The sequence below is a fragment of the Bicyclus anynana genome, chromosome 6 (genome assembly GCF_947172395.1).
Source record: "Bicyclus anynana chromosome 6, ilBicAnyn1.1, whole genome shotgun sequence".
NCBI lineage: Eukaryota > Metazoa > Arthropoda > Insecta > Lepidoptera > Nymphalidae > Bicyclus > Bicyclus anynana.
In genome coordinates this window covers 6,997,504-7,023,983 of record NC_069088.1, presented here as the reverse complement: position 1 = coordinate 7,023,983, position 26,480 = coordinate 6,997,504, and the positions used below count along the sequence as shown (strand labels likewise).

The following is a 26,480-nucleotide window of genomic DNA, read 5'->3' as shown; positions in this document are numbered from 1 at the left end:
GAGTATAGATGCAACGAAATACGAGCATATGAATTAATGACCAAAGCTTTTTAAATAACTGCATGGTGTTTTTATTTCGTAATTTCATCTGTCATATGTCAATTGACATTTTTTTTGCTATATTTTTTCCCATGGGGGAAAAAAGCAAAGGTATTATACCATACAGCCACGTCTTCAGTTTATATAATTTAAATTCATATCAAAACAATGTATTGTCATTTACATTTACAAACGCAGTTCTTAAATTTAAATATTGTAAAATTTAAATGTTGCAAAATGAAATGTAAAAAAGATTTTTTGATTTCCAAAAGGAAGTTTTCTAAACATTATTGTTTGCAAATTAAAATTGAAAAAGTTTATGAATTGATTGACATTTTATTGAAGTCAAGTTATTCTAGTATTAATCTTTAAAGAAATTTATATTTTGGACAATGCTACGTGAAATTAAACGATGGATGATGACAAAGAAAAGCATACCATCTTTACAACAATACAAAAAATCTTTAGTGTGGCTGTTAAAAAATGATTACCGCCCTCTAGTTATCTGTGGTAAACTATACCTTTTGTATGATTCTACCTAAATACTTGAAGTGAAAAGACCGAGTCCGTGGTCTATATACTCTGTCTCTGTAATCAAATTATAATTTACTCATCTTCTGTGTTTGAAATTTGTATTTATTTTGTAAATAGGCGTTATTTTGTTAATAAATATAAATAATTCTAACTCGATTAAATAAATAAACAGGCCGCAATCCGCATTTAACAACCCCAATTATGCAGATATTAGTGATAGTATCAATTTTGTTAGCCGTTTTCAATGAATGTAAGTAATATTCTTAATAATTGCTATTGAAAATGCAGGAAACCAGGGTGTGGCTGACAAGAGCATGAAATGTCTAGAATTGAATTACATTCATACAACAAAAGCATCTTTTTTAATAAGGACTGCACAGTACATATATAAATTGTTCAATCATTAAACAGTACGTTTAAGCTTCATTCTAACCTCCAAAGTGATTGTTATCTATACTAATATTATAAAGCTGAAGAGTTTGTTTGTTTGTTTGTTTGTTTGATTGAACGCGCTATTCTCAGGAACTACTGGTCCGATTTGAAAAATTCTTTCAGTGTTAGATAGCCCATTTATCGAGGAAGGCTATAGGCTATAAATTATCCCTGTATTCCTACGGGAACGGGAACCACGCGGGTGAAACCGCGCGGAGTCAGCTAGTATTTAATAACAGTAAAAATGGCTTATAAGTGTTGAATTTCATATAATGTTAGATTGTAAAAATATTTAATATACTTTTGTAATAGTCTTTTAATTTTAACTTGAAAACTTCAAGTTAAATTATAAACAACACTTTACAAACTAATTATTTGTATGTGTAATTTGCAGCAGAAAAGTAAATAACTTGTGATTATAAATAGTTATTTAAATTGGGTCTCAGAGTTTGTTGTTGATAGTACTGCCACCATCTATAATTATTCCACCAAGGAGCAGCTGACAGTGATGATAGAAATTTAATTCCTGTATGAGGAAAAATTCAATTGAATTTAATGCACACTGTTAAGTTACACTAGAAATGTAAAAAAATGTATATTCATATTTAAATAAATAAATACAGAGCAGTGGATATGATCAATCCATCCAATACTGGTGGGTGTGGGTTCGATTCCGGCCCGGGGTGTGCACCTCCAACTTTTTAGTTGTGTGCATTTTAAGAAATTAAATATCATGAGTCTCAAACGGTGAAAGAAAAACATAGTGACGAAACTGCATACCAGAGAATTTTCTTAATTCTCTCTGTGTGTGAATTCTGCCAATGGGCCAGTGTGGTGGACTATTGGCGTAACCCCTCTCATTCTGAGAGGAGACTCGAGCTCAGCAGTGAGCCGAATATGGGTTGATAATGATGAAATAAATAAATTATTAAATGAACAGGTTATGCAATATGGTGCTATCAATGTACAACAGCCACCCCAGGCTGTGGACAACCTTTCAACTGGCGTGGAGTTGGATACTTAGGGAATCCCTGCCCTGACAATGAAGATGTATGTGTTAAACTAATTGAGCGGAAAGGTGGTAAGTGTAATATTTATATTAAATCACTAACTTTACTTAAATAAATAATAGTAAATATCTGTAACTTTGTCATACACTTTTTGTAGATTTACAAGAGGAGAATTTTTATAAGAGGAATATTCTACTATGGACTGTTTTGTTACATCTTGAGGGGCATCAGTTGAAGGAGAAGTATTGTTACCGCCAACTGAGACTTGATGTAGACATCAGTTTGCTTTATCTTACTCTCAATTTTTTTTTCTGATTGTGTAACTGCCGGATGCTCCTTAATGGCGGCGTCACCGGGGGGTTTGGGCGATCGCAGAAGCATCACCTAATGGGGTTCAAAGGCAGAAGCAGAGTTGATGGTCGAAACAACTCTCTAAGGACGACTCTTCTGAGACTCGGACCTCTCGGCTTAGAGGGCTGTTCCAGAAGGTAGTATTGACCTGAGTGAATCAGTCCGGGCGCCCCCAAGATTGCGAGTTAATAAGCCCACATCTGGGTAACGTCAGATATTGATTGTCAGAGATTGGGGGTCCCCGATCTACTACTACTACTACTATTTAATGATAAATAAATTATAAACATTTTCAGCCAAAGAGGTCATCACAAGAGATTGTCTCAGCACATTCAAACCATTCCGAACTGATATACCAGCTGATACATATGAAGGCTGCCGAAATGCTGCCAAAGATGTAAATTTGGCCAACTATGTCAATAACACTGTGAAAGAATTGGACGTAAAAAGGTAACTGTGCTATTTATATCTAATTGATATATGTATATACTTTTAAACCAACTTCAAAAAAGGAGGAGGTTATTAATTAGTCGGAATCTTTTTCAACAACAAATACTAAAAAACAGAATAAAATTAATATTTAAGGAGACTCCCATAAAACAGAATGTGATTCTTTTTGCTGTTGCTAAAGATAACTGGTTTGAAACCCTTTGTTTGCGACTCTGACTCACACTTGACAGGTGTATCATTATTATTTTATGTGTTAAATTTTTTTAAATTATCAAATTTTTGTTTTGCAGGGACTGGTACGATGAAACTGTGTGGTGTTTCTGCTTCCTTGATCACCGTTGTAACAATGGATCAACAAATACAATTTCAATGGTATTACTAACTCTAACAAGTATCACCTTATTCACAAAAAAGGTATTGTTTTGATCGATGTATTATAAAAAAGATTCAATGACACAAAACGGTAGCAATAAACAAGACAGCTGTTAAACATTAGGAAACTCGAAGACAATTTCAAGTTTGTATAAAAATTAATTATTGAAGCAAAGATTTAGATTTAGTATTCTGGGCTTGTAGCCATGTGGCAAGTAGATTCTCTTTCTACAAACGCGAATGCTTCGAAAACTAAAAAAAAATAATGGAAATGACAGATCCGATCGATAACTTGATCACAACCTGTCGATAACATGTCATTCCCATACATTTTTTAATTTTCGAAGCGTTTGCGTTTGTAGAAACAGAATCGACAAGCCATGTCTACTACTACTAGACAATGGGCTACTGGCATAAAACACGCGTATTATAAATCTTCGCTTCATTCGGGCGTTCATAGATGGCACATTTTTTTTGGAAAGTATAATTCACCCTTTCTATGAAAATGTTTTTATATAGTCTCTTGTCAAAAGGAAAATAAAATAAAATAGTTATAGTTTCTTCACATACTAGTTGTGTGAAATAGAAGTTTAGTGATATTATTTTACACTTAAGAGTTCTCATGCCTTTGGATAAGTGCCTTGTCATTAGTTTGATAAGTAGTTATTCAATTTGATACATAAATAATACATATCTAAGCTACCAATCTTTAACAGCAACCTTTATTAGAAAATATTTATAATATCATTTACTAGCTGTTCCAGCAAACATTTATTGCCATAGAAAAATTTTGGGGTGGACCACCCTTATCAATTAAGTATATGTATATAAATGTTGGCCGATTTTAAGACTTATCGGATATGCACACAAAATTTGATAAATATCGGTCCAACCATTTCTCATGGCAAAATCCTCAGAAAAGGCTGGACCAATTTTCGTCAAAAAATGTAACAAACATGCGACACGAGAATTTTATATATATGTTACCGTCAATGTTTATAATTCAGGTATTCTATACAATGGCTTGACAATGTATAGAATACCCGAATTATAATATGTGGAGCGTTTAGGCTATGTATAAAATATATTAAAGTATGATTGTTCATTACATACATTACCTAGGGATTGTATAAATGACCTACTGTTCCACCGGCAATGTGTATCATTTGCATAATAGCTTTATAAAATAATTGTGTACAAAATTGTATAGAGTTTTAAATATCATACAATTAATCACTTTCAACACGAGATTTCTTTACTTTACAATTATTGCAACAGATGAACATAGCATACGAGACTCAAGTATTTAAAAGTGGCTACGTCAGAAGTCTACGCTTTACAAAAAAGGGTAAGGCAGATAAGACTGCATGGAGTCGAATTTAATCAAAATTACTCAATGTACTCATTACTCACTGTGCGCGTTTACGATTTTCACGCAGTACAATTAAAAGCATTAGTTCTGCGTACCCACCAGCACGTCACCTCTTTGGCTGCGCTCGTCTTACATACATTACCGACTAAGCATCAGGTATTATATACCTAGGAAATGTTCAATAATGTTTCATACATTGCCTAGACATTATATAGAACGCCGAATTATCCACATTGCCGGTAACATGTATTAGATATCAATATGAAATTTTACACATTTGGTTGCTTTAAATTGGCATCTACTTTGTATTATATTATATATGTACTGTTTTTTTTACAATTTATTTAAACGTAAGAGTTATTTAACAATTACAATTTACAATTTTATGTGATTAAATGACAATATTCCGTCCAATTTATATTAAGTTTAGCATAGGTATTATATTTATACAGAATTTTTACATTTCTACCAAAATAGATCTAACTGAAAATCAATTAATTAAATGAATGTGTGTTTAATAAATAATTATAATTATTAATTTTTATGTTAACAGTAATTTGATAATACATGGTTTACACCTTAATTAAGCAGTTTCAATTCGAAAAAATGAATTTAAATCTTCCTTTTTATTTTTAAAATACTGAATTGATACAAATTTTAATAAATAAGAATTTATTTACAGAATAAGATACGAGGTAACCATTTAACCAAGTAACTGGTTAACTTTTGCTTTACAATATAGAATTTAGTTAATAGAAATTTAAATAAGATTTTTAATAAAACATCATGAACAATCGTATTGTTTGCAATTTCTTTTTATTAATAAAATATCATTAAAAATGTAAGAGAGGGAAATGTAGGGTGGGGGTAGGGTAGGGAAGAAGTGCACATAAGCCAAAGCTCGACCGAGGCCGCTACAGTTCGTGCACTATAGCATGGTGCGGGTGACAGTTCGTTTCACTCTTGAAAGTTAGTCGCGATTTTTTTTTAGAAGTTAGCCCTTGACTACAATCTCGCCTGATGGTAAGTGATGATGGAGTCTAAGATGGAAATGGGCTAACTTGTTAGGAGGATGAAAATCCACACCCATTTCACCCATTTCGTTTTTTAAACGACATCGTATCGGAACGCTAAATCGCTTGGCGGTACATCTTTTGTCGGTAGGGAGGCCACTAGAAACAGCCGAAGCCTCCCACCAGCCAAACCTGGACCACTTAAGAAAACCTCAATCGGCCCAGCCGGGGATCGAACCCAGGACCTCCGTCTTGTTCACCGCGCACATAACTGCGCCACGGAGGTCGTCAAAAAAGATCATTTTTGAATATTATGAACATCATAAGGCGACTGTCACCCGCACCATGCTACATCGCAACAAATAAATTTTAGAACAAAGCAAACTGTAGCAGCGTGACCATGAGTGTGGTGACCAAATTGATCATACTGAGCATGGTCGCCGCGTCCATGTGCCACATGTCGTAAACTGAAAACCGAGGCGGCCTCTCTATGATCATCTTCAGCATTTTGATGGCTTTCTGTCGCAAGGGTCCTAAAAAGATAAAATAAGGGTGAGGCCAAACGAGCGTTATTTTGTGAGTTGTCAGTCGCGTAATTTCTGCTGCATTCGGTTTCATACAGTCCAGTTCCTGCCACACGGCGTCGCAAAATCAGTTGTGTTCTTATCTGCACGCGAATTTCTGTGACCAAAATTAGGGTGAGGCCCTTAATAATGATGGTTGTTTGAACACAAACGGAGCATTGCGATTGTAATTTATTAAACTTTACGAATGAAATATTTGTAGCAAATCAGCCGGCGTAATTAGAAACAGACAAAAACACATTATCATCGAAATAACGAAATATATTTTTTGACTAGCGGACTCCGTTCGCGTGAAATTCATGTTCAGTTCAGTCATTTCGGAGATTAGCCCAGACAAACAAACAGACAAAGATTTAAAAAACGCTTGATTGTGTTTTAGTCCTTATCTGCTGGACATACCTAGGCCTCTTGCATGGACCTCCAAGCACAACGGTCTCGAGCCGCCAGCATTCAGCGGCTCCCTGCAACCCGCTTGATATCTACCTAATTGGGGGTCGACCAAAACTGCGCTTTTCGGTGCGGGGTTGCCTTTCTAGCACCTTGGGACCCCTTGGGACGTCAATCGGCTTTTCTAACTATGTGGCCTGCCCATTGCCATTCAGCTTCGCGACTTGCTGAGCTATGTCAGTGACTTTAGTTCGTCTGCGGATCTCCTCATTCCTGCTTCGATCACGCAGAGAAACTCTAAGCATAGCTCGCTCTATCGCCCGCTGAGTGACTTTGAGCCTTCTAATAAGGCCCATAGTGTAAATAAGTATAGCACTTTAAAAAACGTAGTTATTTTAAAATCAAAGACACACACGTCAATTTTATTTATAAGCTGATCATTGATCATCATGATCAGATCATGATAACTCATTATTGTATCAAGGGCAATTAATAAAGTTACGTCACTGTTTGTTAATAGGAATTAAAAGAAACTAATAACATAAATACTTGCCGCCATAATATAAGGATAATATAGTGGTACACAGATATTTCGTCTTTTTGATCTCCCCCGAGAACGCTTCGCACCGCACGGACAAGGCAATGACTATGAGCAAATCTAGAGCCGTCACTGTTGGTAGAACTATGTACTCTAACCATATCAATATCTGTAAGAAAATTTAAAATTTTGAAAAACCACAGAAGGTTATGAAATTATTAATTACACTCTCGATCAAGTCACCAATATTAACTTTCAGTGCGCTTTCATTTGAGACCCCACTTGAATATATTTGCAGATATTCGGTTATTCTTCCCCACAACTTTTAAAAGGCTCAACCGATTTTCATCAAACTTGTCTAAGAATACTCGCACATACCTAAGTCACCTTTCATACGAAAAAGAAATTGGAATCGCTTCATCCGTTCAGGAGCAATGGAGCCACAGACAGACAGACACGTCAAACTTATAACACTCCTCATTTTGCGTCGCGGGTTAAAAAAGGGTTACCTAAATTAATTAAAAGGATTATAAATTGTAGCTATACAGTTTAAAGCAGCTATATACTTGTAGCTCGAGTATAGACTGAAAGCCTTAAGATTGGTTGCTTTGCATTTGGCAATATATGGACTCTATAGCATTTGGCAATATATGGACTCTATAGCTTGGCAACCTCGTTCGTAACACTCCCGATGGTCCGCGCGGGCTGGGGGGCGTATAGCGATTAATGAAAAACCCACGACTGATGCACCTCACTTCCCCGCACGCACGATTTCACAACCGCGCAGTCTTTCCCCACGTCACTCGCGTATCATGGGAGTCTTATCAACGCACTTGCCAGACTATATAACTTTACTAATAGGTGGGCAAACGCGACAGTATTGGTCGATTTAAACATTTTCAAGGTTCAATTCAACATTATAGGTTATATAGACACAATTGTTCGTTTTTTACGAAACGACGAAAGAGAATTTTTCAAAAACCGTTAAAAATAATACTTACATTATTTTGCAGTGACAAAAGTCCGTACTCAAAAGCTAGTAGAGTGCTTGCAACAAATTTAAAACAGAACAAAAGTATCTGAAATCAATAATAATTAATTAATTACCAATAACTAACAAAAATCAAGTTCAAAACCTCAAAATCTATACAAACCTGGAACCTATATAGGTTTTGAAATCTGAATAACTCATCGTATATTTGTTTCAAATAAACATCTGTTTCGCTATAATTGAAATCATGTGAACTTGATGCCATATAACGCAAAACTTTCATAGTAGGTATTCTAACTTTGTTTATATTTTCAATCTTTATATCATCAGTACCTTCTATGTGGTTAGTTATAATTGCGTTTATGTAACGAAGACGTACGTAGAAAAACATAAGCAAATTCGAACAATACAACCATTCCAAAGTGCAAGTAACTTGACCGTATAATAGGCCTACGAAGCTGGCGACAATTATTGCATCTTGGGTCAAAGCTGCGAAGAATAGCGATAGTAAAATTCCCAAGGTGAGTAAAACCGTCGATATGTTGGTAACGTATATAAAGTCGTTTATCAATTTATTATTATTGATCTTCAACTTCCGATCGATTTCCTGAGTTTTGACATAGAAATTAACATTTTCATCGTTGTTCAAAAAACGGACATTTATTATGCTGCAGACAAATGTCGCGTAATGTAAGAGCAGTGCGATCAAATTCAGGTAATATATGTTTCGATACGGCCAGAATCTTGATAGAAAGTTATATCCCACACTCACATACAAGGCAGTGCAAAGTAATATACAGATAATAGTGTAAAGCTTTTGCGGTTTGGTCGGTGACGTCACAAATCTGTCTCTAGCATCCACTCTGCAAGAGCCTAAAATCATCTGTGCCACTCGAAACGGTGAAAACAATTTCAGATGAGCCTCTTCCAATATATCGTTTGATATGTATTCACTTTTCATTATTGCTACGAAGTCTAAGAAGGTAAGCTACGAAAATAAAGTGGAGAATTTTTATGCTACAAATTACACTAGTGCTAGCTGCAAGAGCACTATAGTGTATGTAGCGATAATTGCTAGCAACTTCATCACTAACTGAGTGTTTAGTGTGTAAATATCGTAAATGTTAATGTCTTGATGCGCATCCAATAACAGTAGCATACGCTTCGCATTGCTTCTGGAATTGCCTGAAAAAATATTTTTACTGTAGCGAAGCATACCAATACGTATAGTAACGGAAGTTACTGCCTTGCTTATTTCTCCTTATTTAAGAATATCGTAAACAACCCATATTCGGCTCACTGTGAGCACGAATCTCCTCTCAAAATGAGACGGTTTAAGCTAATAGTTCACCACGTTGACCCAATGCGAGTAGGCAGACTTCACACACGTAGAGAATTAAAAAACATCTAACGTAGGTATGCAGGTTTCCTCACGATGTTTTTGCTTTACCGTTTGAGATACATCATGGTTAGGCTTAATTTAAATGTTTTTTGTAGAATAATAAATAAGAGACGTGTTAAATTTCTTATAATGCACATAATTGAAAAGTTGGAGGTGCATGCCCCGGACCGGATTCGAACAGAGGTCATAATTATCAACTGGGCTATCACGGCTCTAAGAATAAGTATATCACAAAATACTGCTAATGCAATTTGGACGGAATTTTCTTAGGATGGTTTTAGTTAATATAGTAGGTAGATACTTAGTTTGGCAGTTTGTTTTTTATAAAAAAAAGGAATATTATTGTAACCACTTTAAATATGAAATATTGTCTTTATGTATTAGGTGCTCATATGTATCACATTAATTTGCTTTAAGTGATCCATTAAGTTGATTACAAAGTTACATTTAATTATTCATAAGACAATTATCAAACCTATTTAGTTAATGATCTAAATACTACCTATAAGGCAAGGTTATGTTTATAGAAAAATAAAGTACATACTTTCCCCAAATGTATGTTTTATATGGATACAATTTTTTCTTGTCTTGTCCAATTTCTTCGAAAGCAAATCTGCTACGTAACAGACGAGGATAAAACCAAGTATATAAAGAGTTATAGCCCAACCATATAATGCTGTTGGGGTTACCTCCAGGGGACGCTGGAAAGTTTCAAAAATCACAAATTTAATGAATCCAGTGGCGTGCATAAGGTTTTTAACTATGGTATGCAATATAAGTAAAAGCTGGAAAAATCCTCGTCCAACTATGTGTTGAGTCCTTAGGATATGCAGTGCTTTTTGGATCTATGAAATGCTCGCTACTGAATGGATCCTACCCCACCCTCATCTTACTAAAATATTATCATCAACCCATATTCAGCTCGAGTCTCCTCTCAGAATGAAAAGGGTTAGGCCACCACGCTGGCCCAATGCGGTTGGCAGACTTCACTCGCGCAGAGAATTAAGAAAATACTCATGTATGTAGGTTTCCTCACGATGTTTTTCCTTCGCCGTTTGAGACACATGATATTTAATTTCTTAAAATGCACACAACTGAAAAGTTGGAGGTGCATGCCCCGGACCGGATTCGAACCTACACCCTCCGAAATCGGAGGCAGAGGTCATATCCACTGGGCTATCACGGCTCTAAATATAAGATTTGTAATTATGTCATAACTAGCGGTTCCCCGTAGTTACAACACACGTATCCCATTTCTGATTTATTCTATTTCCATAGGAAAATATGAAGAAAAAAACATTATTCAGCTGTTTTGCGTGGCGCGTGAGTTAATCCACCCAAATTTTGGTACATATTCATAATATATAGGCACGCAATATGTGCGTGCGTGGCCTTATAAACGGAAGGTCGGTCCTGGGATCGATTCCTAGCGCGCGCATTATAAACTTTCATATAATATACCTAGATTAGATATACTTAGTAATCGCTCTTACGAGTATGTGTGACCTCCGTGGCGCAGTGGTATCCGCGGTGGAGGAGACGGAGGTCCTGGATTCGATCTCCGGCTAGGCCAATAAATGTTTTCTTAATTGGCTCAGGTCTGGCTGGTGGGTGGCTTCGGCCGTGGCTAGTTACCACCCTACCGGCAAAGACGTACCGCCAAGGCATTTAGTGTTCCGCCGGTACGATGTGGTGTATAAACCGAAAAGGGGTGTGGATTTTCATCCTTTAGGTATTTAAATATATAGGTTAGGTACTTACTTGTTTTTTGATTATCAAAATTCCTGTCTGAATTAAAATCATTATCCGTAACATCAAGCTACATGTAAATGTAAATATCTGTTGACAAAAATGAAGGTAAAATTATCGTATACTAGCGCAATGTGGTTCATTCTAAGCTTAGGATCATCCTAATTCTACTAACGTTATATCTACACTACACATTTGAATATATCTAGGGGAAGTCCGGGCAAAGTAGACATCTAAACGTTTGACAGTATTGTATTTAAAATACATTTTAGTGTTTAACATAATCAACAAAAATAACACTATATCAATACATTTCTTATATATTTTGATAATACGAGTATTGCACAATACAATACAATAATACCACATGTAGGTATACATGTAGTTTTGAAAATACTTATCTTGAATTATTGTAACAAAGAACCACTTTTCTGAAAATTCAATTTTATTCTAAAATGACGGCTTATGGTGTGGCAAAGCCGGTCTTTTATGATTGAAGGGTATAGGAGGAACCACATGACATACGATGAAAGTAATGGGATGCATAGTTTTGAAATTATTGAAGGTATTCGCTTTGCCAAGGGTGTCCACATTGCCCGGGTTTCCCCTAATAACTTCTTTACTTACCTGATATTGGTAAAGTTCAATAAAATCCGCCATAACTGTCGAAACACTGTTCATACCATTCAATAAGTGATTCCAAATCACTTCATCCGCAGATTTTTTGTCGTACACACGTCTTTCCGCTATAACTTCATTTAGGGGTTTGTCTTTAAAAGTTTCTAAGGTCACGTTTATGTAATTAACTCGTATTGAAACGTAATAAATTATTGTAAGAATTAAAATCATATCCACAATGGCGATCATTTCAGGCCACAACATGAAAGTGGTATATGGACAGAAACTATTCATATAATACAAATTTAAAACTAGTATTGCTACAAATATGTGAGTACAGAGTACAACTGTCAAAATGGTAACATATATTGCAAGTGTTTTATTACATTTACCGCCCTTAAAGTTTAAATCCCGGTCAATTTTTTGCAATTTCACGTAAAATTCGCATATAGAAACGCCATTTAAATCACGCACAACTGTTTTTAACACAACAATCATATTGAAGACGTGTCCCATTGTAAAATAGGGTTCAGCTATGATGAAATAATCTGCATATTCACATTGTAAGACTAAACCAATTAAAGACAAAATGGCTGCGGTTGAAACTACTATCGAATAAATAACGTATAGTTTCGATGGGGCAGTGACAAAACCGTATTTAATATTCACATTAAGTCGACCGATTATGGCTTGTAGAAAATGAACACTAGAAAAAATATTGGCAAAATCCTCGTCTATTATATCAACAGATAACTTTTCTAACTGCAAATCCATGACTGTTATATCCTTGAGTGTTGAATTTGAAGTGAATATAAAATATAAATATTGAGTATAAAATATAAATATAATTTCAATAGGTCTCTAGGGTCATTATTAACATTGATTTCAATCATTGTTTCGACTAATGTAATGAGTAATGACAATTAAATAGCTGGTTTTATTTTAATTAAATTAATGGGGAAAACTAGGGGACCTCTTTAATCCAGCCCTTACAGTAGTATCGCTGTAAAAATGGAGTAACTTCTCTCGTTTTCCCAACATTTCCCTCCATTGATCGTAGCGTGATGAAAAGTATACCATTACCCGCCCAGGAGTATGAAGAATAATTGTACCAAGTTTCGTTAAAATCCGCCGAGTAGTTTTTGTTTCTATAACGAACATACAGACAGACAAACATTTTACTGATTGCATGTTTGGCATCAGTATCGATCATTAATCACCCCCTGATAGTTAATTTGGAAATATATTTCATGTACAGAATTGACCTCTGTACAGATTTATTACAAGTATGGATAAATTAATGTAATCTAATATTAGGTAGGCTACATTTAAATTGCTTTAACCAATAGTAGAAATTGCTAACAGCGATAAGACCGTCTTTGATCACTGTTTTTTTCTATTACTTTTTTGTATATAAATGAGTTCGATCCGCTTTGTACTTTATATTATTTCACATTAATTTTTGAAAATAATAAATTGATTTTTATGCGGATTTCACAAAGTAACAGACATTGAAGGAAAAGTAGCAGGGAGAGCAGATGTCATCCTGCGTTTATTTAAATTATCCTAGCGGACGCCCGCGACTTTGTCCACGTGGAATTCAGTTATTCACAAATCCCGCGGGAACCATGGATGTTTTCGGGATGAAAAACTCTTAAAATTAAGGACTTTCCATACAAACTTTCGACCCCTATTTCATCCCCTTTTCATTTTATTTTCGCAAAAAAAGGATCCTATAACCTTCTCCTTATGAATGGTCTTAAACCGTGCCAATTTACATTTGAATTCATTCAGTAGTTTCAGCGTGATGCCGGAATAACAAAAAAACACGGACAGACAGACAAACAAAAAAATATTTTTTTCTTCAGTATCAATTATATAATGCCCTCCAGCAAAAAATTTCAAAATATATTCAATGTACAGAATGTACAGAATTCGTATTATAAGTATAGATTCTAGATGGCGCTGGCGTCCGTTATGCCACGCTAACGTTTGTTGAAATTTGAGAATTTACTTGTACAAATGGTACAAGTAAAAACTCAAATTGCGAATAAATGTATAGAATTTGACCAGTTTTATTATAAGCATAGAAGATATAGATATAGAAGATAATGGTAGTAAAATACATAACTTTTAATAATATAACAGTTTATTGTCTTACAAAACACCTACCACTACATACAACTCAAAGATTCAATAACCTTAAAACTAAAACGCATGTAGATACAAGTAAATGTACAAAAATACAAAATTGTCTACCTACAATCAGTTTATAATTTTCGAATAATAAATAATCAAGCCAAATCCTGGTTCAAAAATTATTGTCAAACTTTTATATTTGTAAGTTTTAATGTTGTGCTGAATGACGTTTATAACGGAATGTAAATCACATTTTCAAATTGAAAACCTTCTTTTTGGAAGTCGGTTAAATGTCACGGCTCATAAAAGCTATGTGGCACCCTGCACACTGGCCTATTCACTATTTTGGTCAGAATTATTAACTTCTTAAAATAAACACCAACTCAACTGAGAAATGACATCTACCTACTGTATGATATCCACCAGTAGGTATTTCGGATATGTCAATGAGTATACAAAGATAGTGAATTAGCCTGCTGGAGATTTGTTATTATGATTTTATAACACAAATAGTGTGAGCTTTGAATCTGTCTATCTATTAGTTTTGTGTTAGACATAGATAGAAACGAATTCTAAACTTACATCGAGGCACAAAAAAATCGATACAGAATAGCACTATAATAACTTGTTCCTAGCGAGTGTGCTCGCATATGATGTTTTAAGGTCATAACTCATTAGAACCGCCCCGCACCTTTAAGCAGCATAGCGGATGCAATAACAGATGACTGGTAGTAGAGCTTTTTGTGCTCGTCTGGGTAAGTACTACCACCTTGTACTTATTCCTTGCTTATTAGTTAAAAAAATATTGTAAATTACCAAAGTAATAGTTAACTTTTATTATTTTTTGGGTTTTACTTGTGAACTAGTAGGCAAAGCGCATATCCTCCGGGTAACCCAGTTTATCTAAGGCGGGGTTGCACGCGAAGTTGATCATAGGCGGAGGTCCGCACATGAGCACGATGACGTCATCGGCGGGCGGGAACAGGTGGTTCTTGATCATCTCGTCGTTGATGAATCCTGTGCTGTATTGCCAACCTGAAAAATACGATTAAGATTTTGATTTGGGATTAAAAAAAATTGAACAATAGGTACTAATTTTTTTTTGCATAAAATAAACATACAGAAAAGGAAGATGAGAAAATTAAGGACAATATTTGAATAGGAACTAGGACGCTTATACTCGTAATAGAACCCAAATAGAAATAGTCAATATTCATTTATTTCAATTAGGCTTAGTTTACAAGCACTCTCGAAAGGTCAGGTATTAATATTATAAGATAATGGTGATAATAATTAGTCGAAAACTTAAAGTTAAATTTACGAGGGTTCCAAAGCGCCTAGGTCCGAGGAGAGCCTACAACAAACTCAGATGGGTTTTTTTCTTTTTTAATTAATATAATTAATAATAATAATTAAACATAAAGAGTGTCTCCCGAGGATATCTAGCTCGCTCTGATTGGCGAACAGCAGTCTTACCTTGTGGGTAAGCGTGTTATCAACTGAGTCGCTGACAACCAATCATTCTCTATATATATTTACGACCTCACGATTCCGTTGATGAAGTTCTCACAACTCAGTTAATAACGCGGACATAGGAAAACAAGTTACCTTCAGTGGCTCTATCAACAGTGTACTTCGGTGTGAACTGTTCTGCATGCTCTAGCTGTTATTTCTCCACCTCGAGCCTCACGACGATGTCCTGTTCGTTCTGATTGGAGAACAGCACCCTTGCTTGATAGGTCAGCGCGTTATCAATTGAGTTATCATGCTATCAATCAATTCCCTATAAACATTTGTTACCTCACAACTCAGTTGAGCGCGTTATAAATAATAGATGGTCCGATGACTCAGTTGATAACGCGCGTATTGTAAATCACAGTGAGAACTGCTCCGGGTGCTCTCCCTGGTATTCCTCCAGCTCACGAGGATGTCCTGCTCGGACTGTTTGGCGAACAGCAGTCTCAGCCCGATCTTACGTAACAGAGAACATTGTAAGTAAGCGCGTTATCAACTGAGTCGTCGGACAACCAAGCATTCCAGTCCAGTTGATAACGCGGTCATAGGAAAACAAGTTACCTTTAGTGACTCTATCAACAGTGTACCACAGTGAGAATTGCTCTGGATGCTCTCTCTGGTACTTCTCTAGCTCGGGCCTCACGAAGATGTCTTGCTCGAACTGATTAGCAAACAGCAGCCTTGTTTGATGGGTCAGCGCATTATCAACTGAGTCATCAATAATTTGAGTTGATGAACGCGTGCATAGTAAAATATTAAGTTACCTTCAGTGGCTCTATCAACGGTGTACCACAGTGAGAACTGCTCCGGGTGCTCTCTCTGGTACTTCTCCAGCTCGGGCCTCACGAGGATATCTTGTTCGGATTGATTGGCAAACAGCAGTCTCATCTCAGTCTTGTCCGAGGGATCAGTGCATATGTGCCTTATGAGTTGCAACATCGGCGCAACACCTGTGCCACCTGCAACATTCATATTAACATCTTTATCATCAACATTCGTATGAATAAATGAATTATATTCATAAAAATGTAGGTTTAACATGATGGTTTTTTTTTTTATTCTTTACAAGTTAGCCCTTGATTACAATCGCACCTGATGGTAAGTGATGATGCAATCTAAGATGGAAAAGGGCTAACTTGTTAGGAGGAGGATGAAAATCCACACCCCTATCGGTTTCTACACGACATCGTACCGGAACGCTAAATCGCTTGGCGGTACGTCTTTGTCGGTAGGGTGGTAAGTAGCCACGGCCGAAGCCTCCCACCAGCCAAAATTATTATATAGGTACAATTTGAATAGGGATGATGACAGTTTTTTTAAAGTAACAGATGAGCGGCGCAGTCGCGGATTTCTGAAAAACGCCTCATACAAAATGGTTAACTCTAATAGGGATGATGGCTAGGTTTGAATATATTGATTTTTATGATACATTCGGGTAAATAAGAGGAATGTTAACTTAATATTCCTCTTATTTATTGTATCATAATCCCATTCCATCCCTATTAGAATTAAGCCTATATACATTTTACCATAACTGGTGTATGAATCTACTATCCTTTCAAATTAAATGAAGCGCCTTTGAAGCCTCAATAGCTCAACGGTAAGAGCGGTCGGACTCATCACCGAAGGGTGGTGGTTCGATCCCCGCCCCGTTGGTCTATTGTCGCACCCACTCCTAGCACAGTCTTTCCCGACTAGTTGGAAGGGAATGGGAATATTGGTCATATTATAAAAAATATGGCAAATATTCTTTTTAAAGAAAAAAAAAATACATTTCAACGAAGAAAAAAATATGAAAAACTAAATAATTACATTGTCACAATTACAAAATAATAAATTAGAAAATGACCATGTCCATAAAGTAATATTGAATGTCATAATAACTTTTTTTTAACAATAAATTATACACAAGTTTACTGCAGCTCGAGATTTATGATCCTATACCTAACTTGTTTAAAAATACTTGATTATACTGTAGGTACTGGGCCTGTAGCCATGTGGTACGTCGAGTCTCTTTCTACAATCGCAAACGCTACGAAAACGAAAAAAAATATGATTAACAAATCCGATCGATAACTTGATCACGTGACCTGTCGGTAATGAATGTCATTCCCATACATTTTTTAATTTTCAAAGTGTTTGCGATAGTAGAAAGAGAATCGACGTGCCATACGGCTACAGACCCAGGAATTGATAATAATCTAAGTTTTTTTTATTATCTTTTAATTTGAATGTATTAAAAGTATTTTTATTAGTAGATAATAATTATAACTGATTGTGACGTCACCCGGGTCTCAGCTGAAAATCAGCGCTGGGCATTGCTTTTCTGCGATGAACGGCTAATGCTAAGTTGTAAACCCTTTCTGTTTGGTGTCACATACAGTCATATAATATCTAAGATAGGATGTACTGTTTGTGGCATTAAAAATGAATAAACTTATTTTCTTTCTTTTTTTCATAAGTCCCTACAGCCACTTTTGTAATATCTATATCTATACTTATAATAAAACTGGTCGAATTATATACATTTACTTATTTTCCATTTTTTGTCTGTCTGTCTGTCCGTGTGTTATTGTTAGTCGGGCATCACGCTGAAACTACTGAATGAATTCAAATGAAACTTGGCACGGTTTAAGACCATAATACGGAGAAGGTTATAGGATACTTTTTATTGCGAAAATAAAATATTCAAGGGCGTGAAATAGGGGTTGAAAGTTTGTTACAGTTTTAAAAATTGTTCACATATCATTAAAAAAATACGAAATATAATGGGATTCAAAAATACAAACTCTAATGTGGTGAAATAGGACTTGAAAGTCCACTCGGACGAAGTCGCGTCCGCTAGTCTACTAATAAAGTGTACCTTAGCAATATGATCGGTTGCAAGCAGTTAACCCATACTTATGAGTACAAACAACCACACATTCGTGATAATATAGTTAGGATAACTAATCAGATATACCTACAAATGTATGTATGAGACTAATGCTCTTATACATACCTAAGAGTCGACTCTTATCGCTAATTTGTCCTACGTTACTTGTAGAGGACATTAACGATATCTAATATTTGCAACTTTACGGAAGAGATAGAATTAAGATACGATTAATTATTTTGATCTATATTAAGATGTTATAGTGATTCTATATTCAGAAGACGGTTTATTTTTTAATTTAGTAGTAAGTTGACACCAATAAAGCGTGCACAACGATTTCAGCTAGGGTATGCACTACTTACAAATAAAAAAAAAGTAGAAAACTCCATCTGCAATTTAGGTTTCGTTCTCCACAAGTCCTGTCATTAGGGGTTGTCCTGTTAGAGATTGTATATAGCAATAACGTCGCCTTTGCATGGTAATTTTCAGTTTTAATTATTCCTTTTTAATTTTTAATTTGTTTTACATTGTGTGCAATGAAGTAATTATTTTTCTTCATAACGTAAATAAAAGTCATAACAAGGGCTGTTAAATTATTTAGAATGTGACATCGAACCCCGTTTACCAAAACTTTCTATAGATGTTTACCGCAAAATTTAATGACTGAATTTAACGCGAAGTCGCGGGCATACGCTATACTAAATATTACATGTTACATACCAAAAATAAACCGTAGGGAAATTGGGCTAGATTAAAATCATATCATGTAAAAGCAAAAACTATCAATGATGTACCTAATTTTATTAAAGCTGATAGGTACCTACTGTCTATTAATGAATATACTGATTTATCTTTACATGATAGTGGTTTTATCACTATCACTATACCCTGGATCTATACATATACCTACTTGAGGCACTCGAACTAATTTACTTGGACTATTATGTATTCTATGATAGTGTATCTAAATTATTATTACCTGATTTACCCCAAATTACTTATCATACAAAGTTTTCTTGTCTTGACTTATGTTTAAATTATTTTCGCCTGACGCTTCAAAGCATTTAAATACTTAGGTACCAGTAGCGTAGACTGAAATTTTCTATTAGGTAGTATGTTCATGTGTTTTTTTACTCTATATGTGTTTTGTAAAACTCGTGGATTTTTTAAAGGTAATCCGATAGGAATCGGGTTGCTAGGATTTACAATTCACTAGCGCGATGCGTACCTATAGGGGCGATGGCCTATAGGTACGCATCGCGCTAGTGAATTGTCTATGAATTAACACCGTGTGAATATTTTGAGGTGATAAATAAAAATCATACTTAACTTACAATAAGTTAGGTAAGATGAAAATTAAAAAAAACAGGACTATTTTCGTTTGAGAGTTCCCTCAAAATTAAAGTATGAATTTATTATTATTGATGTATCATTAAATCATTAATATGTTTATGTATCTATATTTGACAGCTTCGTGGCGCTGGTATTCGCAGTGGATTTACAAGACTGAGGTCCTGGGTTCGATCCCCGGCTGAGCCGATTAAGGTTTTGTTAATTGGTCCATTGGCGGGTGGGAGGCTTCAGCCGTGGCTAGTTACCATCCTACCGGCAAATATCAAGCGATTTAGCGTCCCGGTACGATGTCGTGTAGAAACCAAAATGGGTGTGAATTTTCATCCTCCTAAGAAGTTAGCCCACTTCCATCTTATATTATCATACCATCATCACTTACCATCCGGTGAGATTGATTAAACACAAAATTGAGTGAAGATTCAGTTTTTTTCCACTAACCTGCAATCATATTGAGTTTCTTGGCCACTATTCTAACTGGTGGATCTTTTCTAAGTTTCTTTATCATGAAAACGCCATTGTTAGCATATTGAAGTCTACCAGACGGCCCTCGCACGTCTATGGTGTCGCCAAGCTTCATGCTTTCCAAGTGTTGCGACATTTTACCGCCCTCGGGAAACTTTGGGTGGACATTTCTGAAATATACCTATAAAAGAAAATTAACAGCATTAAAATTAGTCGCCCAGGAAAATCAGTTTTTCGCAAACCGCGCAGGAACCATGGATTTTTCTGTTGTCTGTGTGTATAATTATTACTTAAGGGTATAATCTATTTCCATTCCAAATTTCAGTCAAAACATTAATTCGTTTTTGAGTGAAAGAGTAACAAACATCTAACCATACTAACTTTCGCGCATAAACGAGTGATATTAGTAGATGTAAACAATTTTTTTTTAAAACAAATTATTGTTCAGTTCACCCACGCACAACGGCCAATCACATGGCTAAGTGCGGAAACGGCCCAGAAGAAAGAAGAAGAAGAAGAAGATTGTTCAGTTCAGAAATTAAGTACTATGGCCACTTAGATAAGACCAGCACCATGATAATTGGTACCATATTATAGAATTATCTTAATATCATTAAAAAAATATGTATTAGGTATTAGTTGTCAGTATGAGGTATAATTTAGTTTCCATGATTTGATCAATTGTTTGAAGAGTTCCCTAAAAAACAGAACTACACAATATTAGATGCCTGTCTATTCAAATAAATGTGAAAATTGCTATTTATTCTATGCCAATTTATAAAATTATCTATTCAGAATATTCATGTCTATTTATCTAGCTGAAAATTTGTATTAAATAGACTTCTTTGTATTTCAATTTACAATAGAATAAATGTCTATTAATTTTACCTTAACCTGAATAATTTTATGTGAATGTAATCACAGTGGCTATCTAAGTAAAATATATCTAGGATAAGATAATAGTTTTTATTATCATGATGATTATCATAAATACAATGGTAATAATCAAGCATGCATAATTAATTATGTAATTTCTAAAAAACAATACAAATAATAACTTGAAATGTTTTTTTTATTGCAGTAGGTAAATTCACAGTCTGTGAGAATTAATAAGTTTGTAAAAAATGTTACTTAAGGACTGGACTAAATTAGTCCTCAAGTAATAATTTTTATGAAATAATTGCCCTATTAGGGCAAAATTGGTCAAGTATTTTAGTGCACCTTTACAGAACTTTTGAATTAAATGCATTCTACTTTAAGCAATAAAAGTATGAAATGCAGTAAATCAATGAAAATAGGCCGAGAGCTAAATGTGATTCCAAAGATTTTCCTGCCAAACTTTAAGAGTACAAACTTATTTGAACAATGTTGCAAAGCTATCAGTCAGCATAACCATCTTTTCATAAGTGTTGGATAAACTATGTACGTTTTGTCACTTTCTAACCAGACATTTTCCTTTTTTCCAAACAAACTAAATATATAGTACTTGTAAAGCCATAGGAGCAGGGAGACTAACATTCCGAAGGACCACAGTATAAAAGTGAATTAATATTAGGACCTAACATTGACCTCCAATAATAAAAGTATGCACATAATAGAAAATTTCACTTAAAAACTGGCCAATTTTGCTTTGACTTTGATTGGTAAAGAAAATTATAGCCAAAGACCTTTAAATATAGTCCAATATTCATTAAAATCCTAAATTCAGAGCAAATGAAACCATAAGGATTAGGTTTAAGGTTGAATTTGCAAATGCGACTACTTGAATTGAGTGCCAAGAAGTCGTGTTTGGCACTCATTGAGTGGGGGCGTTTTTTGGTCGCTAATTGTTCATCCACTTTTTGATAGGAGATCAATGGAACCTAACAAATGTACTAACTAAAAATGGCTATGTGGTCAGTTGTATGCCATAGAAGTAGAGGTGCAAGAGGATTACCAGCAAAATCTCTCTATAACTTGCTTAAAGACCTTGGCCTCACTAGAACTGCAGCAAGTTTTATATTAGTAAGAGTATCTATCAAAGTTGCTCTAGTAGGATCTTACTAAATTTGGCTAGACAGACAACACAAGCGGAAAAGGGGAATATTAGTTAACTGTCAAGGACATCCTTAACCCAACACCCGTTCGCTCGGGGATCTGGAGTGACTCCAGCGGGGATCAGCACCTATGTACAACGGTCAACCCCTAGTGGCCAAGTGCGGAAAAGGCCCAGGAAAGAAGAACTCTACACCCATGGGTCACAAGTCCGGGTATCTGCTCAGTGTTTTTCTATCTGTCATATGATAGACCCGGTACCCGCACAGTGAATCCATGGGATACTAAGATACTTTGTCCCAAGACTGATAAAATAATTTGTATAAGCCATCTGACACTTAACAGAAAGTGGTGTAACTGACCCTTATTTATTAAAGAAAACATGCTTAAAGTATAGAATAATTACCTTAATGACCAAGTCAACATAACCTTTTTCCTCATCACTGGACACCGGAGTGTATGCCCTGATAACAAGGTCATCATCTATCTTGACTGATAAATGTATGTGCTGGCCAATCGGCAGTCCTGTAATGATTTTATTGATAATACCACTCCAAATACATACAGATGGCTAACATAATACATAATAACAATTATTGCAGATATTTACAGTCACACTCAATAGAATAATAAATATCTCATTTGAGTGTTGTGTGATTATGGGCCCAGCAATAAATAATGTTACACAAATTTCATGATTTTTAGTGTTCCTAATACAAAAAAAAGACCCTTGTAGGACCCTTTTAGATTCTTTAACAGATCATTGTTGCATATTATATCAAACATATTCTCCATCAATTTGGCGTTTTAACAAAATAAAACACATCCATATACATACAACATTTAAAGTTATAATGCCATCAACAGATACACAGTTATACAGTCAAACACATTAAATTCACAACATCAGAGTTTTCTAAGCTGGGGATTAATTATAATCAAATTATATTTAACTTGAATAGGTAGCTGTAATTAATCAGATAAATTATTGAACATTACATAACTAATTTTGATTATTAATGACTAACCCACATAGTTCCAGGTCCCATAGGAATATGGGTATAAAATATAGCCTGTTACTCACTGATAATTTAGGTTTTCTTAGGTCATAGAATTTTCAAAATCGGTCTAGTAGTTACGGAGCCTATTTGTAACAAATAAATAATTAAACCTCACCTCTTGTTAATATTACAATAGATAACTTACCTAAAACATGTTCTGGTGTGGGCAATCCAAATCGGAACCTTCTTGTGTCATGGCTGATTTCCTCACGTTCTATCAATGGCAATGGATATTTTACGTTTGAGTCCACTAAAGTTATAGGGGGCTTATTACTTTTTATTGGTCTCTTTGTTGTCTTTCTGCCCCATACAAGGTGGGCTAAAACTGATGTAAGGACTACCACTGCTCCTACACCAAATATAATTGGTAATACCTGTAATCAAAATTGATTATAAAATAAATAAATATTGAAAATATTCTATGACTAATGACTAAAAGACTTAATTTGCTAGTAATATATAGAAAGAATACCCAGGCATTCTACAATACTAAATTAATTGTATCCAACCTTTGAGGTTTTTTGTGGATTAGAATTGGAATGTGTGTGTTGGGATTTTGTTTGCAAGCAAAATTAAAAATTCATAAATTACAATTGGATTTTTAATGGCAACAGCAAAATGGCATTTTCTGTTGTTCACTATAGGCTTGAAAATGATCTCGCAGAGAGAGTTAAAACGTTGCCATTAAAAATCCAATTATAATTTTAGAATTTTTAATTTTGCTTGCAAAGAAAATCCCAACACACAATTAATTTAATTTGTTAGAACAGAGCAACCAGTAAGTCTATCTTTTGACATGGGCCTCCTCTTGATTTTGCCATTCTGCTTGGTTTCTAAGACTAAAACATCTTTTAATATCAGCTGGTCATTGTATATTGGGTGACCGTCATTTTTGTCTTTTAAATTTTCATTTTCGTCACAAACAACAAATAATTGCTTACTACTAAATAGTGCAGCAAGTGATGCTGACTAACTAAATTTAATTAGTAAAATTTAACTATTTTACTATCAAATTTAAAATACAAATAAAGATATCACACTAAGTTAAATTATACATAACACATACCACCAGAAAAAAGTTTCAATCTAAGTAAACACCAATACATTGACATTAGGAACCAAAGGTCAAGTTTTATATTTTGGAACTTGAATGTTGTAACTGAATAAACCATGTTGTAGCTAAGTATGATACAATAGCCCTAGAGACTTACATACCGGTATATCATCTAGTAATGATGATAGGTCATCCATATTTTCACAAATACTTAGGTCTTATAGGATTTATAAATCACAGAATATAGGCACAAGTTAGTAACGCGCGAGGATTACGAAATATTAGAACACGTAGTACAAGAGCTGCATAGGCATGACTAGAAGTTGCGTATTTAATAAACTATATAACTTTACGAGTGAAATAATAATTAACGGCCGAGATCGTGAACTTTGTGAACTCGTGTCTCGTATGATCGTATCCGTACTCGGCAGTCGGCTCGCGTTAATGGGCTGATGTCAGAACTTGAAAAAAATCTTTGATAGCATAAATTTACTTGTAACGCAACAGTTATGACCTGTTATGACTGAGCAAATTATTACACATTACATAAAATGTACGTACCAAACTCATTTTTCCTGCAAAACTAGATACCTACAAGCTTGAAGCTACGTAAACGGAATGTGTATTATTGCAAAAAATCTATCTATTGTTTTATCAGAATATGAAAATGATAAGAAAATACCAGTCACGTCGCACGTAGAGATTAAATATACATTCCACAATCAATTCGAGCTATTAAATTAATGATATCAAAAATCAAAATACTCACATAATTAGGGCTCAATTTGACAGTACCATTCATTTTTATCGTTTTATTGCAACAATCACTTGTTGTTATTTAATTTTTTTTAATAATTAATTATTACACTATTCGCATTAGTTAGTTTTCCTTTCCCCAAGGTTTTTGGTTTCACGTTATGTTTTCCTTAATCTTCATCTCACGTGTTCAGTGTGGAGTGCGCTACTTTTAGGCTCGTGTAAAATGATGAATGAAATCAACGGTGAACCGAAATATCTAGTTGCTGCCCCACTACTACAATAGTTTTCCAAAAAACAACAAAACCAATCCAAGAATAGATCTTCAAAGGGCGACGGCAAAACCATGTTCGTTGTATATCATCTTGTTTTCTCTGGGTGGGCGACGGCACACGTAACGTAGATGTTCTCAGAAGTCTCAGAACCACAACAAAACGATAATAATTTTGATTATTTAGCTCTTTCTTTATTTTATTGTTTATTAGTTATATTTCGGACAAAGATTAATGTTTTCTTAGCGTTTATCAAAAAATAAAGATTACAGAAGACGATAGGTTGGTGACACAAAAATGTTTTTTAATAGTTTTAACCAATTTTGTTGATAAATTAGGATAGCTGAAACGTATTATTAACTGATATTTATGTAATTGTATTTTATTTTGTAAGCAAATCCATAAATAAATTTAATTTAAAATTGCCGCTTTATGAGACCATAGACATAATAAGCTTGTTGACATTGACAGTTGACACTGACAATTATGACTGTTGACAATTACCATAGAGAAATAATTGTGAATGCGAGCTTCGTAGACAGAGATCCGTACACGGCACGGTTTGAACAAAATCGCCACGTATTTACGTTTACCTCACGTTTACGCTAAATGTTTGTATGAAATGTTAATAGCTCTAAGAATTTTTTATTTTCAAATAATGCGTGCTATAACTATGGAGAAAAAATTAAATACCTACAAAATGTACGTTACGTACTTAAAAGAGTGGATAAATGTTGGGGTTCAATGATTTGGAATAACACTTGACCCTGCTATTTGGAATAATTATTATTGATGACTCTATTAGGACTTTAATCACAATCAACTCTTCAATACGTTTACCTTTTTTATAACTGTTGATAGATATTTTGACCTAAATAATTTAATACGTTAAATATTTTTTTTCAAAAAATAATTTATAAACATGAAACACTGTTCTTCACGCTCTCTATAAAGTTGGAAACTAATGGCATCAACGTGTTGCTATGGTTATGCGTCAACACCCCAATACGTGTTACTGCGCAAGGTTCAATTTACAGGCCGCGACATATACAGGTTTAATTATAGTCATGTGGGAAGGTAAGGTAGTTTAATGTGTAATAGGTAAAAATAAATTAAA

At 34.7% G+C, this 26,480-nt stretch overlaps 4 protein-coding genes across 6 annotated transcripts; 1 reads left to right on the top strand and 3 right to left on the bottom strand.

Annotated features, from left to right (window-relative positions):
• Positions 1-630: 630 nt before the first annotated feature.
• LOC112050317 (uncharacterized) lies at positions 631-5,143 on the top strand. The gene is made up of 4 exons (XM_024088564.2): positions 631-823; positions 1,946-2,086; positions 2,663-2,816; positions 3,107-5,143. The coding sequence occupies exons 1-4, from the start codon at positions 775-777 to the stop codon at positions 3,240-3,242; spliced, it is 480 nt and encodes a 159-aa protein (XP_023944332.1). The 5' UTR covers positions 631-774; the 3' UTR covers positions 3,243-5,143.
• Positions 5,144-5,391: 248 nt separating this feature from the next.
• Positions 5,392-9,284, bottom strand: LOC112050316 (uncharacterized). Its single transcript, XM_052882088.1, has 4 exons — positions 8,237-9,284; positions 8,084-8,161; positions 7,098-7,251; positions 5,392-6,106 (listed from the first exon to the last, which is right to left on the bottom strand). The coding sequence occupies exons 1-4, from the start codon at positions 9,032-9,034 to the stop codon at positions 5,943-5,945; spliced, it is 1,194 nt and encodes a 397-aa protein (XP_052738048.1). The 5' UTR covers positions 9,035-9,284; the 3' UTR covers positions 5,392-5,942.
• A 2,390-nt stretch (positions 9,285-11,674) lies between these two features.
• LOC112050332 (uncharacterized) lies at positions 11,675-12,616 on the bottom strand. The gene has a single exon (XM_052882188.1). It carries the CDS (start codon positions 12,614-12,616, stop codon positions 11,675-11,677), a length of 942 nt encoding a protein of 313 aa, XP_052738148.1.
• A 1,357-nt stretch (positions 12,617-13,973) lies between these two features.
• LOC112050310 (NADH-cytochrome b5 reductase 3) lies at positions 13,974-25,603 on the bottom strand. Of its 3 annotated transcripts, none has more exons than XM_024088552.2 (6): positions 25,105-25,603; positions 23,427-23,655; positions 22,627-22,745; positions 20,163-20,367; positions 16,261-16,455; positions 13,974-15,016 (listed from the first exon to the last, which is right to left on the bottom strand). In XM_024088552.2, the coding sequence occupies exons 1-6, from the start codon at positions 25,135-25,137 to the stop codon at positions 14,844-14,846; spliced, it is 954 nt and encodes a 317-aa protein (XP_023944320.1). In that variant the 5' UTR covers positions 25,138-25,603; the 3' UTR covers positions 13,974-14,843. The 3 variants fall into 3 exon arrangements, with proteins under 3 accessions (XP_023944320.1, XP_023944321.1, XP_023944319.1); XM_024088553.2 differs by lacking the exon at positions 25,105-25,603 and adding an exon at positions 24,897-25,046; XM_024088551.2 differs by lacking the exon at positions 25,105-25,603 and adding an exon at positions 24,497-24,842.
• Between the last annotated feature and the right edge of the window lie 877 nt (positions 25,604-26,480).